The sequence below is a fragment of the Chiloscyllium plagiosum genome, chromosome 5, assembly GCF_004010195.1.
Source record: "Chiloscyllium plagiosum isolate BGI_BamShark_2017 chromosome 5, ASM401019v2, whole genome shotgun sequence".
In the NCBI taxonomy this organism is placed as follows: Eukaryota; Metazoa; Chordata; class Chondrichthyes; order Orectolobiformes; family Hemiscylliidae; genus Chiloscyllium; species Chiloscyllium plagiosum.
In genome coordinates this window covers 113,065,196-113,084,476 of record NC_057714.1, presented here as the reverse complement: position 1 = coordinate 113,084,476, position 19,281 = coordinate 113,065,196, and the positions used below count along the sequence as shown (strand labels likewise).

Below are 19,281 nucleotides of genomic sequence, written 5' to 3'. Positions count from 1 at the left end.
CACTTGAGTGGAATGAGGACTGGCTGTACTATCAAGAGCAACCTCCTTCAAAAACACCTCAATGCACAGGACATGAATTTGGGATGTGCTTGATTGATTACTGACACATTTGATAAAGGGCTCTTCAACAAAAGACAATGCAAAGCTACTGGCTTAGACTCTGTGCTTGGGCTAGAGCAGGCCCGGATTCCATAACCATCTACCTCAAAGCATTGCAAGGGAGTCAGGTTGATACATAAACACACTAGAACATTGCTGAAGTTCTAATTTTCTATGAGTAGCTTGGCAGAGGATGTTAACTGAACTAAAGATGACCTGATAGCTGGATGAATAATAGCTTCGTTCTGTATTGCACTGTGCGGTGATTCATGTGATCACCAGCAATGCCTTCATTGTATAAATATTAGTGACTGCCTGAAATAAGGATGTAACTATTAAATCGCCAAATATCCAACTAATGATAATAAGTCAAAAGTATATATGGTGGCCACGCTCCAACTTGCAACCTGCCCAGCTCCAATCATAATTATTCAGATGTTGCTCAAGTATTTTGAAGACCTGAGTTTGATCAAGGCTGATTCGTCAGTACAGTACGGAGGGCATGCTGCTTTGTGTTGTGGTTTACGATATAAAAGTTCCTGAGGAATTATTTGAAAAAGATGGCATTCTCCCACCATCCTTGCTGACATTTAGCCACTAACCAAATCAAAGTTTAATTCACTGCTGTTTGTGCAATATTTTTCAAATTGGATCAGGTTCCCTAGGGAGACTTTGGAAGCAAATGGTGTTGATTATTTTAAATGTATTAGATTTATTTCAGAAAATAATATTTTAGTGTGTAAATAGTTTAAATGCAGACACTTAGCATGATCGGGAGTAATTTGTGACTTTGGACCTGTCATTTCAAAAGCTTTCTATCACTGACAGTTTTCCTCATTTTTGAATCCAAGTTTCTTGTAGCTAATGGATGGAGATGTTATTCTTCTACAATTCTGTTGTTAATACTCTACAATTCTTTGTGTGTTATGTGACTAGAGGAACGATAGATCCTTTTACCAGGATAGCAGTATATAAACCTTGCAAAGAAGCCTACACGTGCATTTGTGGTCAATAGATACTGAGTGTAAGGACATTAGTCATTTTAATGAACTCATAAATATCTGTATGGTTTTATTAAAGATCAAACTGTTTATTTAAATAGACTACCTTACCGAAAGTGAAATATCTACCATGGCGCACATCAGCAGAGCTGAATAGTTCTTATATCACTAAATTTTGTTTAGCCAAATAAGCTAACATGTACATTTTAAATTGCTGCCATTTTTGAATGCAATGGAGATAATGCTTGAAAGAATAATTTGTTCATTATGAAGTGCTTTCTGATATATTGAGAATTTAAATGGTTATGTTAATGCAGTTTATATTTTCAATACTTTATAAAAGTGCTTTTCCCATGTTTTATGAAGATTAAGCCATACAGCACAAACAGGTGCTTCAGCCCAACTTATCCATGCTGACCAGGTTTCCTAAACTGAACTATTCCCATTTGCCTGCATTTGGCCCATAGACCTCTAAACCTTTCTAACCCATGTACCTTTCCAAATGTCTATTAAATACTATAATTGTGCCCGCCACTACCACTTCCTCTGGCAACTCATTCCATTTATGCACCATCCTCTGTGTGAAACAGTTGCTCCTTAGGTCCCATTTAAATCTTTTCCCCTCTCACCTTAAACGTGTGTGCACTAGTTTTGGACCTCCCTACCCTGATGAAAAGACCTTGGCATTCACCTTATCTATGTCTGTGTGATTTTATAAACCTCTACAAGGTCACCCTTCTGTCTTTTATCGGAAAATAAGGATTAGAGAATAATGATTAATGGTTTGGGTTGAGACTAAATTTTGCATGTAGAATGACTACCCATATTTGTAAAGTTGGAACATCCTTCTGAACCCCATTGATATTTCATCTTGGAGAATGCTCTCTTGTGTTTGCACTGTGCAGTTCAAAGGATCTGTTTCCTCCACTATTGTCTGCATTATCCAAGGTACCTCACACAGTCATCACATATCCAAGGAATCAAATTATGATGATGCCTGCAAGTTCACCAGAATTTAATTTGCAGCCAATCACCAGTGAGCACACAGAAAAATGTCTTATCAGTAATTATTTACAGCAGTGTTATTAATGCACTGCTTGTGTTTTGGGAATATGTGTTCAGCCTTGTCAAAACATTCACGAATGGTAAGATTGGGATTTATAGCTTGTTCGATGTTGCACACTATAAATCTCCCAGAATGAATTTTCATGCATTTGTGCTGACTAATCACATTGAATATTCAATTAAATATTTTAATGAGCAAAATATTAAAAGATCAATTCAACTTATGCTGCTGGTTGGGTAGATTATGGTCTGGACATGCACACTTATACTCTATCCCACTCATAGTTCAGTCATTTTGATTTTGCTGCATGGGAGACTGCTGATTTAACTGCATTGCTGAAATCACCACCTGAATGTATTTTTAGAATTTAGGTTCGTGAAGATCTACTGCACCACTTTTTTGTTTAACCCTCACATTTTGTAGCACAGTTCTCCTTAACCATTTCACCATTCTGTACATTCCCAAGTAATTAATTGCAAGTGGAGCTAAGCAAATCCAGTTACGAATATTTCACTGCCTGTACAGAAGTATTCTATTGATGTAGACCAACTTTATGCATTTGATATGTTAACCCAACCACATTTGTATTTAAAATGACATGTTTTTTTAAAATCATTTACATGGTTGTGATATTTGAAAGGAGGAGGAGTAAGTGATAGATTTTGAGTGAAGTAAGCTCCTTTGGAGAAAGTGCTACTGACAGCGTGCTTAATCAAGAAAGCAGGATGTCTGCTCGGGTGTCATTCTCGCTCATTAACACGTTACCTGTAGTGCTGCTGACGCTATTCAAAGATATATTTCAACTGCATATGTTTACACATTTTATCCCCAGAACCTGTGAGTTGATTTCCAGTTTTTCTTCTCATTTCAGTGGGCCGCATTGTCTTTGAATTATTTTCAGATGTCTGCCCCAAGACCTGTAAGAACTTCCTCTTTCTCTGCACAGGTATGTAAATAATTTTAAGCAGATAGCAGTTCGATGTTCAGATCTGTCAGAGCAGAAGGAGACACGGGTTTCTTCTGCACTGACTGCAAAAAAAATAAAAGAAATTGTATAAGGTTTAAATTTTAAAAAACAGTGTATAAGTAAAAGATGGATTTGCAAACCCAGCTGCCTTTATCCGCTAGATTTTCAGTGTTTTCTGTTATAACCACAGTTTTCCTCTGGGTTGGTGCTAGAAGCAATAAAATTCCTTGTTTTAGTTGGCTTCAACCAGTCCTATTGGTGCTCTGATGGTGGTTCTTCTATGGCTACCATCATTTATGATGGTTGTTCTTTAGTGGGAAGCTTCATTAGAACAGGCATTTCCACTCATACTGTAGTTTTCTTCTTCCTTCTCTCAGCCAGTGCAAAGCATTCCATCTCATGATTTGGGTGAGAAATTTTGTAGTGTAGTCAGCAAAGGTTTAAGGTTTTGGTTCAGCCTCCAACTTCCTGTTAAGCATATTGACTTTATGTTGCTAGAGGCATTCGGTTGTTATTTCAACCTTCCTGGGTGCAAAATGTTATTTTGTTGAGTGCTGTGCATTTTGTTACATAGGAAGTGCTGGATGCAGTCAACTAGTCAATCCTTTGACAATCCCCTTTCTTTCAGTTCGTGCCTTAATTTATATCCTGAAATTTTTCTTTATTTCATGCTGGTGTCAAGTTGTCAAGAATTTGACAGTTTTGAGACTGAAATGGTACAGCTGTACCTGGAAGAAGACTTGCATGTTAAACTGTTTGTTCCAATAGCGTTGTTCACGGTGTCATGACTCAATGCAATAGCGTACTAGAAATTATGCCCAGTTATTTCAGGAGTCTGCTGAGTAAGATAAGGTGAAAGTGAGGACTGCAGATGCTGGAAATCAGAGTCAAGATTAGAGTAGTGCTGGAAATGCACAGCAGGTCAGGCAGCATCCAAGAAGCAGGAAAATCAATGTTTTGGGCAAAAGCCTTTCATCAGTAAGATAAGGGCCCATGTTGTGAGAGGCCAGGTACTAGCACGGATAGAAGCTTGGCCGTCTGGCAGAAGGCAGAAAGTGGGGATAAAAGAGTCCTTCTCAGAATAGAAGCCAGTGACTAGTGGTGTTTCACAAGGGTTGGTGTTGGGACCACAACTTTTCACTTTATACATTGAGGGTGTTCTGGCTAGGTTTGCAGATGATACAAAGATAGATGGAGGGGCAGGTAGTATTGAGGAGGCAGAGAGGCTGCAGAATGGAGCAGACAGGTTAGGAGAGTGGGCAAAGAAGTGGCAGATGAACAACATGGAAAAGTGTGAGATTATGCACTTCGGTAGGAAAAACTGGGGCATGGACTATTTTCTAAACTGGAGAGAAAATTCAGAAATCTGAAATGCAGAGGAAACTTGGGAGTCCTAGTCCAAGTTTCTCTGAAGGTGAACTTGCAGGTTGAGTCAGTAGTTAGGAAGCAAATACAATGTTGCCATTCATCTCAAGAAGACTAGAATATAAAAGCAAGGATGTACTTCTGAGGCTCTGGTAGTGTGAGCAATTTTGGGCTGCATACCTCAGGAAAGATGTATTGGCTTTGGAGCAGGTCCAGAGGAGGTTCATAAGATTGATCCCAGGAATGAAAGGCTTAACATATGAGAAACATTTTGAGGACTCTGGGACTATACTCGATGGAATTCAGAAGGAAGAAGGGGGATCTGATTGAAATTTACACTGGACTGCCTGGACTGAATGGACGTTGGGAAGATGTTTCCATTCGCAGGAGAGATGCGGACCTGAGGGCACAGCCTAAAAATAAAGGGAAAGCCTTTTAGAAGGAAGGTAAGGAGAGTGGTGAATCTGTGGAATTCATTGCCACAGAAGGCTGTAGAGGCCAGATCACTGAGTATGCTTAAAACAGCTAGATAGGTTCTAGATTGGCAAGGGGAATCAAAGGTTATGGAGAAAAAGTGGGAAAATGGGGTTGGAAAACCTATTGGCCATGATTGAATGGTGGAGCAGACTCGATGGGCAAAGTGGCCTAATTTCTGTCTTATGGTTGTGTGGAGTCACATAAAAATTACAGATTTTAAAGTACATATACACAGCTCCCCCTGATTTTCAGAACCAGGTTGTCAGACAGCATGGACCAGGTTTCTGTACTTGGAAGGAATTTGTATTTATTACAAGCCACAGGTAAACAGTTATAAACCACTGGCATATAATTTAGAAATGAAAACTCTAATCCTTTTTATAAAATCCCTCTTAAACAGACAAGGAAAAAAGTTATGGACAAAGGAAAGCTGGAAGGTAGTTCACTCGTTCCTATTCATTTGTTGCAGATGATCCTTATGATTCCTATACTGGTCAAAATGTTGCTCTTCAGTTATAGAATCATAGAAATGTACAGCATGGAAACCGACTCTTTGGTCCAACCCACCAGATATCCTAACCCAATTCAGTCCCACCTGCCAGCACCCGGCCCATATCCCTCCAAACCCTTCCTAGTCATATACCCATCCAATGCCTTTTAAATGTTGCAACTTACCAGCCTCCACCACTTCCTCTGGCAGCTCATTCCATACACGTACCACCCTCTGCATGAAAAGGTTGCCCCGTAGGTCTCTTTTATATCTTTCCGCTCTCACCCTAAACCTATGCCCTCTAGTTCTGGACTCCCCGACCCCAGGATAAAGACTTTGTCTATTTATCCAATCCATGCCCCTCATGATTTTGTAAATCTCTACAAGGTCACCCCTCAGCCTCTGATGCTCCAGGGAAAATAGCCCCAGCCTGTTGAGCCTCTCCCTATAGCTCAAATCTTCCAACCCTGGCAACATCCTTGTAAATCTTTTCTGAACCTTTTCAGGTTTCACAACATCTTTCCGATAGGAAGAAGACCAGAATTGCACGCAATGTTCCAACAGTGGCCTAACCAATGTCCTGCCCAGCCACAACATGACCTCCCAACTCCTGTACTCAATACTCTGACCAATAAAGGAAAGCATACCAAACGCCTTCTTCACTATCCTATCTACTTTCAAGGAGCTTTGAACCTGCACTCCAAGGTCTCTTTGTTCAGCAACACTCCTGAGGCCCTTACCATTAAGTGTATAAGTCCTGCTAAGATTTGCTTTCCCAAAATGCAGCACCTCTCATTTATCTGAATTAAACTCCATCTGCCACTTCTCTGCCCATTGGCCCATCTGGTCAAGATCCTGTTGTAATCTCAAGTAGTCTTCTTCGCTGTCCACTACACCTCCAATTTTGGTGTCATCTGCAAACTTACTAACTGTACCTCTTATGCTCGCATCCAAATCATTTATGTAAATGACAAAAAGTAGAGGGCCCAGCACCGATCCTTGTGGCACTCCATTGGTCACTGGCCTCCACTCTGAAAAACAACCCTTCACCTCTACAATCTGTCTTCTACCTTTGAGCAAGTTCTGTATCCAAATGGCTAGTTCTCCCTGTATTCCGTGAAATCTAACCTTGCTAACCTGTCTCCCATGGGGAACCTTGTCAAACACCTTGCTGAAGTCCATATAGATTACATCTACCGCTCCGCCCTCATCAATTCTCTTTGTTGCTTCTTCAAAAAACTCAGTCAAGTTTGTGAGACATGATTTCCCACACACAAAGCCATGTTGACTATCCCTAATCAGTCCTTGCCTTTGCAAATACGCGTACATCCTGTCCCTCAGCACTGAGGTCAGACTCACTGGTCTATAGTTCCCTGGCTTGTCCTTACCATCTTTCTTAAACGTTAGCCATCCTCCAGTCTCCTGGCACCTCACCTGTGACTATCAATGATACAAATATCTCAGCAAGAGGCCCAGCAATCCCTTCCCTAGCTTCCCACAGAGTTGTAGGGTATACCTGATCAGGTCCTGGGGATTTATCCACCTTTATGCTTTTCAAGACATCCAGCACTTTCTTCTCTGTAATATGGACATTTTACAAGGTGTCACCATCTATTTCCCTACATTCTATATCTTCCATATTCTTTTCCACAGTAAAAACTGATGCAAAATACTCGTTTAGTATCTCCCCCATTTTCTGTGGCTCTACACAAAAGCTGCCTTGCTGATCTTTGAGGGGCCCTATTCTCTCCCTCGTTACCCTTTTGTCCTTAATGTATTTGTAAAAACCTTTTGGATTCTCCTTAATTCTATTTGCCAAAGCTATCTCGTCCCCTTTTTTGCCCTCCTGATTTCCCTCTTAAGTATACTCCTACTTCCTTTATACTCTTCTAAGGATTCACTTGATCTATCCTGTCTATACCTTACATATGCTTCCTTCTTTTTCTTAACCAAACCCTCAATTTCTTTAGTCATCCAGCATTTCCTATACCTACCAGCCTTTCCTTTCATGTTCCACTTGTTTACAAGAGACATAAAGTGGCTATTTAATTTGTCAAGGGTCTCTGACTTATCATTTCAAAGTCACAGCTTCCAAAAATTCCTGAGGGAAAGAGAAACTGGTTTTCTTCAGGTTTAAAATGAGTTTTGACTGCAGAAAGTAGCGAGTCAGGTCCTGTGTTGGTGGCTATCAAAACACACCTTTCTGTTTTGTTCCCAGCCATAAGTTCATTTACCTGAGGACCAACCACATGGTTGTTGGAGACAAAAGTCTTTTGTCGTCTATAATCACTAGTCTATAGACCAATCAATTCTTCTTACCACTCAGCTGTACACAACTCCTTAGCTCCAATTCATCTGCAACCGCACTTCAATTAATGCATGTTCAAGTAGCTGTTTACACAATTCTTGCCAGAAGTATCAGATTACTTACTTCTCAAAACATGTAGCAATCCTGTAAAACACTGCTTTTAAAGAGTTCTTTCTCACTTCAATCCACAATTATAAAAGCACAAAAATTTTAAAAAGCACAGTCTTTACAATAGTTAATGGGTAGTAATCAAACAGTTCGTAGTAAAGCTGTTGTTAGCCTCGGACCAGCAAAGCAGCAATAGGTATGGCATCATCCTTTGCCTGAAGCAGCAGTTGGGGAAGGTGATTTGGATGAATTTGGATATGAAGACTTCACTTTGCAAGGAATTTTTATTCTTCCCTTTTGTGAATTTTCATTTACAAATAATAAAGCAGCACATTTAAGTAGTCAAGGCAATAAAGATGTATCTCTTTGAATTACAAGCACTCTCTACTTCACATACAAATGTGGCAATATTTTCATTCTAGGTCTTTCCAACTCTACTTTTGCTATTTAAGATTTCTCACTCAATTGTTTCAGCCCTTGAATCATATTCACTACCGGCCTGTTCCATCCAAGGTCCAAGGGCATGGTTACCATTGAAAGGTTGTATACATCTATGCATGGCACTGCCTCTTAACCTGGTCACGATAGTTCTGATGGCATATAATTTCCAGAGATTTCTTATTCTAGTAGTTAATGATGAAATGGCCAAGGCATTGAACAGGTATTTTGTGTCTGCCTTCACAATGGAAGACACAAATGATGTGCCAGTAATTGACAAAGTGACAAAGGTAGGTGAAGATCTAGAAACAATCATTATCACGTAAGAGGTAGTGTTGGGCAAGATAGTGGAGCTAAGAATAGACAAGTCTCCTGCCCCTGATGGAATGCATCCCAGGGTACTAAAAGAGATGGTGAGAAAAATAGCAAGTGCACTTATGGTAATTTTCCAAAACTCGCTGGACTCTGAGGCAGTCCCAGCAGTCTGAAAAATAGCAAATGCAATGCCACTATTTAAAAGGCGGGGGGTAGACAAAAGATGGGGAATTATAGGCCAGTTAGCTTAACTTTTGTAGCGGGTAAGATGCTCGAGTCTGTTATCAAGGAAGAAATAGCAAGGCCTCAAAATAGAAATTGTCCCATTGGGCAGATGCAGCGTGGGTTCATGAAGGGTAGATCATACTTAACTAACCTTTTGGAATTCTCTGAAGACATTACAAACACGACAAGGTGCCACACAAGAGGCTTCTACATAAGATAAAGATGCATGCTGTTAGGGGTAAAGTATTAACATGGATAGAGGATTGGTTGGCTAGCAATAAGCTAAGTGGGGATAAATGAGTGCTATTCTGTTGGCAAACAGTAACTAGTGGTGTGCCTCGGGAACCGCAATTATTCACAATTTACATAGATGGTTTGGAGTTGGGACCAATTTGCAGATGACACTAAGATGAGTAGCAGAGCAAAGTGTGCAGAGGACTGTGAAACTTTGCAGAGGAACGTAGATACTTTGAGTGGGCAAAGGTCTGGCAGAAGGAATACAATGTTAATAAATGTGAAATCATCCATTTTGGTAGGAATAACAGTAAAAAGGATTATTGCTTAAATGTTAAAACGTTGCAGCGTGCTGCTATGCAGAAGGGACCTGGGTGTCCTTGTGCATGAATCGCAGAGGATTGGTTTGCAGGTATAACAGATAATTAGGAAGGTAAAAGGAATTTTGTCCATCATTGCTGAAGGGATTGAGTTTAAAAGCAAGGAGGTTATGTTGCGGCCATTTAGGGTGCTGGTGAGGTCACACCTGGAGTACTGTGTGCAGATTTGGTCTCCTTACTTGAGAAAGGATGTACAGGCACGAGAGGGGGTGCAGAGGAGGTTCACTAGGTTGATTCTGGAGCTGAAGGTGTTGGCTTATGAGGAGAGACTGAGTAGACAGAGTTTATATTCATTGGAATTAGAAGAATGGGGGCAATCTTGTAGAAACATATAAAATTATGAAGGGAATACATACGGTAAACATCAAGAGGATTTTTCCATTGGCAGTTGAAACTAGGACAAGAGGGTATAACCTCAAAATTAGAGGAGAATCAAATTTTTAGGACAGAATTGAGAAGGAACTTCTTTATCCATAGGGTTGTGAATTGATGGAATTCCCTGTCCAGTGAAGTAGTTGTCACTACTTCAGTAAATGTTTTTTGAGCAAAGTTAGATTTTTTTGAACAATAAAAGAATCAAGGGCGGATAAGTGGAGCTGAGTCCCTGAAAAGATCAACTATGATCTTATTGAATGGCAGAGCAGGCTCGAAGGGTCAGATGGCCTACTCCTACTCCTGCTCCTAGTCTTATGTTCGTAAATGGGCTCGTGAACATTGACGCCACTGAAACAACAATAGTAATTCTAGTCCAATCCATAATACCTTGCTCTTCCTAACTTCTGTTACGTGCCTTTTCCAACTGTACAATACACAGTAGCACTGTCTCAAACAGAAAACCGTTCCATTCAGAGAGAACATTTCTTGTTTTTCTCTCTCTCAAGTTCTCATTGTGTTCTGGTCCACCAGCACAGGCTGGCTCAACCCAACTACAGTTAGTTTTCTCATTACGTTATGCTTCTTTGCTGTGCATGCTCAAATGGATGCCACAATCAAGAAACCAATTAAGCCGTTTCAGAATACTTTCAAGTTCGCCCTGGTTGAAAAAAGTATGTGCCCTTCCCAAGTCTCATGGGTCGTCACAGGAGACTGACCACTACAGGAGCAGTGGATAGAAGTGAGCTGTCCCAGGCACTTGGTCAAAAACATCTGAGGCTTACCATGAATGATTAGACAAAGGAGGGTCAGTGGAGTATCATGTACAGGAACCCAGTATTGAAGAGGATGTACATCTGAAGGAAGAATTGTGCTGTGGAGGAATTTGACAGTGGTGCAGAGATAATGAAGAAGTGAGGGAGCTTAGTGTAAGGCAGCACGTTTTGCAAGTTGGTTGCAGAGTCGCATTGAACCTGAGCTGCAAACTAATTGTTTCTTCACAGGTGCTGCCAGACCTGCTGAACATCTCCAGTACTTTGTTTTTATTTCAGATTTCCAGCGTTCACAGTATTTTGTTTTTTAAACTGCTTTCTTTCCTCCACATCTCTTCCACTAATAACTAATATTAGTTTTTAAACTGTTGTCACTTGGGTAGATAAAAACGTAGAAACTAGGAGCATGAATCAGCCATTTAGCTCTTTGATATTGCAGCACCATGCAATATGATCACGGCTGATCCTCTATCTTAATGCTGTATTCCTGCTTTCTCCCAATACTCCTTGATGCCTCTAAATTCTAAATATGTACCTATGTCTTTCTTGAATATATTCAGTCTTCTGTGGTAGTCTACTGGTTTGTTATGCTTAGAATGAAGATATTTTCCTGAACTCAGTTTTAAATATATCTTGAGCCCTCTGATTCTGGACTCCCCAACCAGAGAAAACAGTCACCCTGCATCTCATCTGTCCAACTCTGCAAGAATTTTATCCATTTCAATCAAATCCAATCCAATCTTATCCTTCTAAACTCAGTGAATAGAGGCCCAGTTTGAATCTTTCCTGATAAAACAGACCTGCTATCGTTGGTATTATCCGAGTGAACCTCCACTCCATTCCCTCTATTATAAGTGTACCATAGAATCCCGACAATGTGCAAGCAAACCATTTGGCCCATCGAGTCCGCACTGATCCTCCAAAGAGCATCCTACCCAGAACCCACCAATCCTCTCCCTGTAACTCCGCATTTCCTGTGGCTAATCCACCTAGCCTGCACATCCCTGGACCCTATGCTGAAAATGTGTTGCTGGAAAAGCGCAGCAGGTCAGGCAGCATCCAGGGAACAGGAGAATCGATGTTTCAGGCATAAGCCCTTCTTCAGGAATCAGGCTTATGCCCAAACGTCGATTCTCCTGTTCCTTGGATGCTGCCTGACCTGCTGTGCTTTTCCAGCAACACATTTTCAGCTCTGATCTCCAGCATCTGCAGACCTCACTTTCTCCCCTGGACCCTATGGGCAATTTAGCATTGCCAATCCACCTAACCTGCACATCTTTGGTCTTCCTACTTACCTTAGGTACGGAGACCAAAACTAATCTAATACTCCAGATGCAGCTTAGCTTTATTGTCAAACGTATTCAAATGAGTACAGTGAAAAGCTTATAAGTCACCACTTATAGTGCCATCTTAGGTGCAAAGGTACCTAGGTACAGATTCTTCAGTTACAGATTAGTTACACTGTAATTAATGTCGCCAGTATGACCATCACCAATGACCACCACGTCTTGACATTCAAAAGCATTGCCATCACTAAATCCTCCACTATCAACATCCTGGAGGTTATCATTGATCAGAAACTCAACTGGACTCACCATATAAACAAGAGCAGGGCAGAGGCTAAGAATACTGCTGTGAGTAACTCACCACTTGACTCTCCAATGCCTGTCTACCATCTACAAGGCATGAATAAGAGGATGATAAAATGCTCCCCACTTGCCAGGATGAATACAGCCCCACCAGCACTCAAGAAGCTTGACACAATCGAGGAAAAAGCAGCCCATTTGACTGGCATTAAATCCACAAGCATCCACTCCGTCTACCCCCGATGCTCAGTAGCAGCAGCGTGTACTATCTACGAGATGCATTGCAGAAATTCACCAAAGATCCTCAAACAACATCTTTCCAAACCCATGACCACTTTCACCTAGAAGCACAAGAGCAACAGATATATGGGAACACCGCCACCTTCAAGTTCCCCCTCCAAGCCAATCACCATCTTGACTTGGAAATATATCACCGTTCCTTCTCTGTCGCTGGGTCAAAATCCTGGAATTCCCTTCCTATAATAGCATTGTGGATCAGTTCACAGCAGGTGGACTGCAGCGGTTCAAGAGGGCCGCCAACCAACTTCTCAAGGAGCAAGCACCACCAACTTCTCAAGGGACAACTACGGATGGGCAATAAATGCTGGTCAGTCAGTGATACTTGCATCCCACAAAACGAATAAATGAAAAAACACAAGGTTCTATCTTAAGTACAGACTACCTAGGTACAATCCTAGGTTACGGAATGATTGAAGGAAAAAAAGTTACATTACAGCTATACACATTATAACCATAGGCCAGAAAAACAAGAAGCAAAGTTAAAAAGACAAACATCACAGTCTGTCTCCAAGGACTCTCTGCAGCAGACCAGCACAGAGGCCCTTCCACATGGTCAGTTGCTGACTGCAGCCACCTTCCGCACTGGGTCACTGGTCTCTGTCGTCCCCGCTTCAGGTCACTGGCATCCTCGCTTTGGGGGATGGTAGCTGCCGTCCCTGCTTCAGGCCGCTGAGGCAACTTTGGAGGCCTGGAGTTGGAGACTAGGACCAGGTGTCCAAGGCAGAGAGAAGGGAGGAGAAAGGGGAGAAAAAAGAACAGGAGGAGAAAAAAAAATGTCTGACTCAGCTGCCATCTGGTTAGCGGTAAAGTAAGACTTTGTAGTCTAACCAAGTCCCTGTATAACTGTAGTAAGACATCTTTACTTCTGAACATGACTCCCCCTGTAAGGAAAGCTGATATACTATTTGCCTTCCTAATCACTTGCTGTACCTGCTGATCGACTTTCATTGATTAGTGTAAAAGGACACCCAATCCCTTTATACATCCAAACTTTCCACTGAAGTAACTCCACAAAAGCTGGTATCCTACCCTCACCAAGTCACCCTTTGTTTCCACTTAGAACATCCTTGACACTAATCCAGTTTCCTCAGAGCCAGCTCCTGAGTGACAGGATCTCTGACACTCCTGTTTATATCTGTCAGCCGGGGCTCCTAGATTGGGCTAGCTGAACAGCAGGTCAAGCAGCATCTGAGAAGCGGAAAAATTGATGTTTCGGGCAGGAGTCGTTCATCAGGAATGAGGCTGGGAGCCTCCTGGGTGGAGAGATAAATGGGAGGGGGTTGGGGAGAACGTAGATGAGAGCGCAGTAGCTGGATGGAGGTGGGGATGAAGGTGATAGGATGGAGCGGATAAGTGGGAAGGAAGATTGGCAGGTAGGACAGGTCATGAGGATGGTGCTGAGCTGGAAGGTTGGAACTCTGGTAAGGTGGGGGGGAGGGGAAATGAGGAAACTGGTGACGTCCACGTTGATGCCCTGCGGTTGAAGTACGCCAAGACGGAAGATGAGGTGCTCTTCCTCCTGACATTGGGTGGTGAGGAGTGGCGATAGAGGAGACCCAAGACCTGCATGTCCTTGCCAGAGTGGGAGGGGCAGTTGAAATGTTTGGCCACGGGGCGGTGGGGTTGATTGGTGTGGGTGTCCCGGAGATGTTCCCTAAAGTGCTCTGCGAGAAGGCATCCAGTCTCCCCAGTGTAAAGGAGACTGCATCAGATACTCTGATCTCCGGCATCTGCAGTCCTCACCTTCGCCTCATATTCTATGAAGTCCATTTGGCTGACCTTGTTACAATTAGTACTATAATAAATAATACTCTTTCTATCTGTTTGATATGCTGAAGTGTCTAACTTCACACCAAGCCTTATTGTACTGCATCTTCCATGTGTTTGCCTACTTTCTCCACTTGTCTAAATCCCCTTGCACCCACCTCACAACTCATAATTCCTGTCCAACTTTGTGTCAACGTTGTCTTGATAGTCAGCAAACTTTGAAATGTTGCATTCAGTTCCTCATCCAGGTCATATTTATGTATCATCAACAACTGGAACCCGAGCAATACCCAACTAGTCACTGCCTGACACTCGGGAGGGAAAAGACCCATTTATTCCCACTCTCTGTTTACTGACTGTCCACCATTTTTTTTGATCCATACCAAAAATTAACCCCATTAAATGTGCTTTAATTCTGCCCATTTAGCTTTTATGAGGGGCTTTATCAGAAGCCTTCTGAAGTGGTGTAAGGTTATCAGAATCATGTCATTTCCATATTTGTCTTGCTAAAATATTAATTCTGCTATTGTAAACTGTGATAAAGTTGTTAAAAGAATTTCTGCACAGTACCTGGTTGTAATGGTAGTCAATGGTATCTTCCAGAAGTTGTTGGGTTAATCGTTAAGCATCTATGTATTTATACACACATGTTCCAGAAGATTGCAAAAGGCTCTCTGTATAGGTTGTTTTTGCAGAAGGGACTGGCTGATCTCCACTCTTTGCAGAGGGTACTGGACTATCGTTATTTAAAGGGAATGACCCCATTCAGAAGAAAAATTGAAACCTATTGCAGTTAGGTTAGTTATCCTGTTTTTTTTTAAATCTCCTAACATTGTTTTATCTCTTGCAGGTGAAAAAGGATTAGGAAAAAAAACTCGAAAGCAACTTTGTTATAAGGGCTCCACTTTCCACCGTATTGTAAAAGAATTTATGGTCCAAGGTGGTGACTTCAGTGAAGGTGGGAAATGTGTAATTTGCATTCTGTATTAGTTCAACTGAAGTGTTGCCAAGGCATTGATTACTGGATTGTGGACCGGTTATGAAAATGTCTCTCTGATATAACTATTTTTGTAAATTTTGACCACATATAACGTGACAAAATGTGTTTGAGAGGGGAAGGTACTTTCCTTAAAGCTTTCTTTTTACAACTATGACCTTGATCTTGAACTGTTACTGAATACAGGTTATTATGTTGATGCACACTGAACATTCTTCACCCATCTGTGTTCTGGGGACATACAAGAAGCAAGGATTCTGTGCCTCATTGCTATTGTCCCTGCCTTTGGGGCAGAAAGCCTAGATTCAAGCTTCACGTGCTCTATGGTGTATCATAATGTGAATGAACAGGTTGATTAAAAAAGCAACTTAGGTCAAATAGCCCAGTCCTGGTGTACAAAGCCTACTCTGCCATTTGATCAAATCATTACTTGTTTGATATGGCCTCAGGTTTGATTTGTTCCTGAGAACCTCCAATGTCCATTGGTTTCTTTGTAAGTCAAGAATCTAACTGGCTCAGCCTTAAAAATATTCACTGATCCTGCTACATTTCTCTTTGGTCTAGCGAATTCTTTTCCCCAGTGAGTCTTTGGGAGAAGGAAAATTGTCCTCACTTCCCCCTTAAAAGGGATACTCAGTTTTAAACTATAATCCCTAGTTATATTGGAGTTGACTTCACTAATGAAGAAACAGCGTTCCGAAAGCTTGTGATTTCAAATAAACCTGTTGGACTATAACCTGACATCCTGACTCAGAGTTAGGGGCACTACTACTATGCCACAAGAACTCTCCCTTGTCTATTCTGTCAAATCCCCTTCATAATTTTGAACATCTGTATCCAATTTCCTGGTATCTTTGTTTGTTCCAAGTAGAATACCCCAGCTTCTCTAGCCTGCCAAGGTAACTGAGAAGATAACATGAAATGATTAAATTCTTGATCTCTGGCAAATGTCCACTGTGTCCCATCCAAAGCTTAGCTGGCCATTTTAAGGTGAATAATCCATAATTGGACACAACACTTCAGCTGAGACTCAATCTGTGTTCATAAACATTTAGCTTAACTACTTTGGGGTTTTAGTATTCTTGTACCTCTGTGTATGAAGTGAAGGATCACGTGGGCTTGCGTTTTTTAAAAAAAGCAGCTTTATTAATTTATCCTACCCGTTTCAAAGATTTGTTATCCAGAGCTCTGGCAGGTCCTTCCCTGTGCCCCTCTTTGTACTATACAATATGTTGCTTCATTGTGTGTTGTATTTTCGCGTTTTGATTAGCAGTCAATTGAATCTTATCATGGTCAATGGTAACTCTGTGTGCTCAAGGAGGGAGAAATACTGCATTTTCCATTTGTGATAGAACGGGGTATTCTTTTGGGAATGAACAGTGTTTAACCAAGCTTCAATAAAATACTACTTGATATTTTATTAATCATCTTTGTTTTGCAAGCATAACGTGGCAAGATTTGGGAAGCATTCACGGTGATACCTTCTCATGCAACTGAAAGTAGAATGAAGAATGTTGGAAATGAAGATCTTTTATAGCCTTTTGTGCATCTGTCTGGCAGTGAACTGTATAGTGCATATGGGAAGACATTGGCCAAACCTAGCCTCAAAGTTCCTGTGTAATGTACTTTTTATTAATTGTACAGAAACATTCAGTGTGGAGCATAGTGTCACTCATACACATGTGATTCTTAGGTAATGGACGAGGAGGAGAATCTATTTATGGCGGATACTTTGAAGGTAGAGACATCTTTTTAATTTCATTACAAAGCCCAAATTAATCAGTTGATTTACTAAATAGAAAACTCCCTCTAACAATACGTGAATAGCATTGCTTTTAATTTCCTCACCTGTTGCATGTAGCTAGTGCTTGAAATGTTGCATGCACAAAATAGATGCATGAATTTGGGCTAATTATTTCTTAGCGTGTTCACTGTTAACTACAAAAAAAAGTGAATTAAAAGGTAAATTATTATGCAGTAAGCTCGCAACTTGCAGCATGGAGGTTAGGCAATTTATTCATGAGAAAACCTATCATCCTGCCTAAAACTTTCAACATATTCTTTTATTTATAGAGAATGTGATCTTTTGCAAAATGAAAAGGTAAGAAAAAAAAGCTAAGTAACACAATTAAAACACACTCCCTTGCACCCTCCCCAGCAAGTACCATTATTGGCAGTGAGTTGATGGAATATATGGTCCAATTTTCTTTATTGCTTGCAGACTTTAAAGAAAAACAAAAAAAACACTCATGAAGACACAAAAACAAATTGAAATTGCTCACCTAGAGCATTTAGTCCACTAGTTTCAGTACTGGTAATATAAGACAATTTGAAATTTGTGTTCCTCCTCAACAAAATATTTTAGTAAAATGCTGCGGTGAGGCCTAAAGCAAGGCTGTTACTCTGTTGTTGGTGCAATTGGCAAGTAGACGACAGCCACTCTGTGGAGCCTCTCAAAGCTGACCAGCTCCTCCTTTCTTGCACAGATGAGAATTTTGTGCTCAAACACGACAGGGAGTTCCTGTTGTCAATGGCAAACAGAGGAAGAAATACAAATGGTTCCCAGTTCTTCATGTGAGTATGACTCTTTGTTATCTTGCCAGCATTGTATAGGGAAGTGCCATTCATCAGAAAGATGGTTGTCCATATACATCAATGCCTGTAGATGTTGAGCAGTTTGCTTTTGTTTTCCAAATCAAAAAGTTATTGGGACTGGGTAAACTTTTACAGTTCTGCATGTCATCATTTCACGTTAAGTGCAGGTATTTTTTGAACTGCAGATTTGCTCAGTATTCCAGAACATAAAGATGGCAAACAACATTAGTTTTATTTTCACAATGCCCAGATTTATAGGAATAGTCTACATACTGCCCTACCTTCTAGATTTGCCTTACAGTTTTTGGAAGGTTAAGGAAGGAATACTTGGAGAAAAGATTTTTTGAATTGGCTACAGCTATTCATATATTTTCATCCCTCTTGGTTAAGGTGGAAGTGTAGCTTCTTTACAATGCAATCATGAAATTCTAGGTGCATACATGACATAAAGGCTGGTATTCAACTCATAGATTGCTGCAGAGAATTATGAAACAACAGCAAAATAAACTGGATGCAGGAAATCTGAATTAAGAACCAAATAAAAAAATGCTGGAAAATCTCAAAAAATCGAGCAGCATCTGTGGAGAGAAGCAGAGTTAACTCTTCACATCAATAACCTTTCTGATGATAGGTCATCAACCTGCAATATAAAATCTTTCTGTTTGCACAGATGCTGCCTAAACTGAAGAATTTTTCTAGGTATTCGGGTTCTTCATTATGAAACAAACCCCAAAAGCACAGACATGGACTTCTAAACTTTTAAGAGTTTTAACAGTCTCAACATTCTGATGCTTATTTTCTTGTCCCCATTTCATAATGTGCATCATTAAATATGTGTAAATACTTGCCTGTTTTGCTGAAACAGTATCCAGCTTGTTAGTGGGTAAATTTCATTGAAATGAAGGAACAACAGTGGGCCATTTAAGAATGATGCACTATTCAGTAAGCACAAAGCTACTCTGGTTGTGGTCTGAACTCCACCTTCAGTAAGAACAGAGAAGATGGTAAAAGAGGGGGAGGTGTGGCATCGTTGATTAAGGACAGTATTACAGTTGCAGAAAGGATGCTTGGGACTCATCAACTGAGGTAGTATGGACTGAAGTTAGAAACAGGAAAGGAGAGGTCACCCTGTTGGGAGTTTTCTATAGGCCTCCGAATAGTTCCAGAGATGTAGAGGAAAGGATAGCAAAGATGATTCTCAATAGGAGTGAGAGAGACAGCGTAGTTGTCATGGGGGACTTCAACTTTCCAAATATTGACTGGGAACACTATAGTACGAGTACTATAGATGGGTCAGTTTTTGTCCAGTGTGTGCAGGAGGGCTTCCTGACACAGTATGTAGACAGGCCAACAAGAGGTGAAGCCACATTAGTTTTGGTACTGGGTAATGAACCCGGCCAGGTGTTAGACTTGGAAGT

General features: G+C 40.9%; 1 protein-coding gene across 6 annotated transcripts in view; it reads left to right on the top strand.

The window, feature by feature from the left end:
* The window catches only part of nktr (natural killer cell triggering receptor), a 240,112-nt gene that overhangs the window by 138,055 nt on the left and 82,776 nt on the right, over nt 1-19,281 (top strand). For 5 of the 6 annotated variants that reach the window (XM_043690824.1, XM_043690823.1, XM_043690826.1 and 2 more), the window contains 4 exons: nt 3,038-3,112; nt 15,122-15,229; nt 16,962-17,006; nt 17,755-17,842. In XM_043690824.1, coding sequence (XP_043546759.1) covers nt 3,038-3,112; nt 15,122-15,229; nt 16,962-17,006; nt 17,755-17,842 — 316 coding nt within the window. Of the gene's footprint in view, nt 1-3,037; nt 3,113-15,121; nt 15,230-16,961; nt 17,007-17,341; nt 17,370-17,754; nt 17,843-19,281 lie in introns of those variants that run through there. The other variant, XM_043690829.1, reaches the window with a different exon arrangement.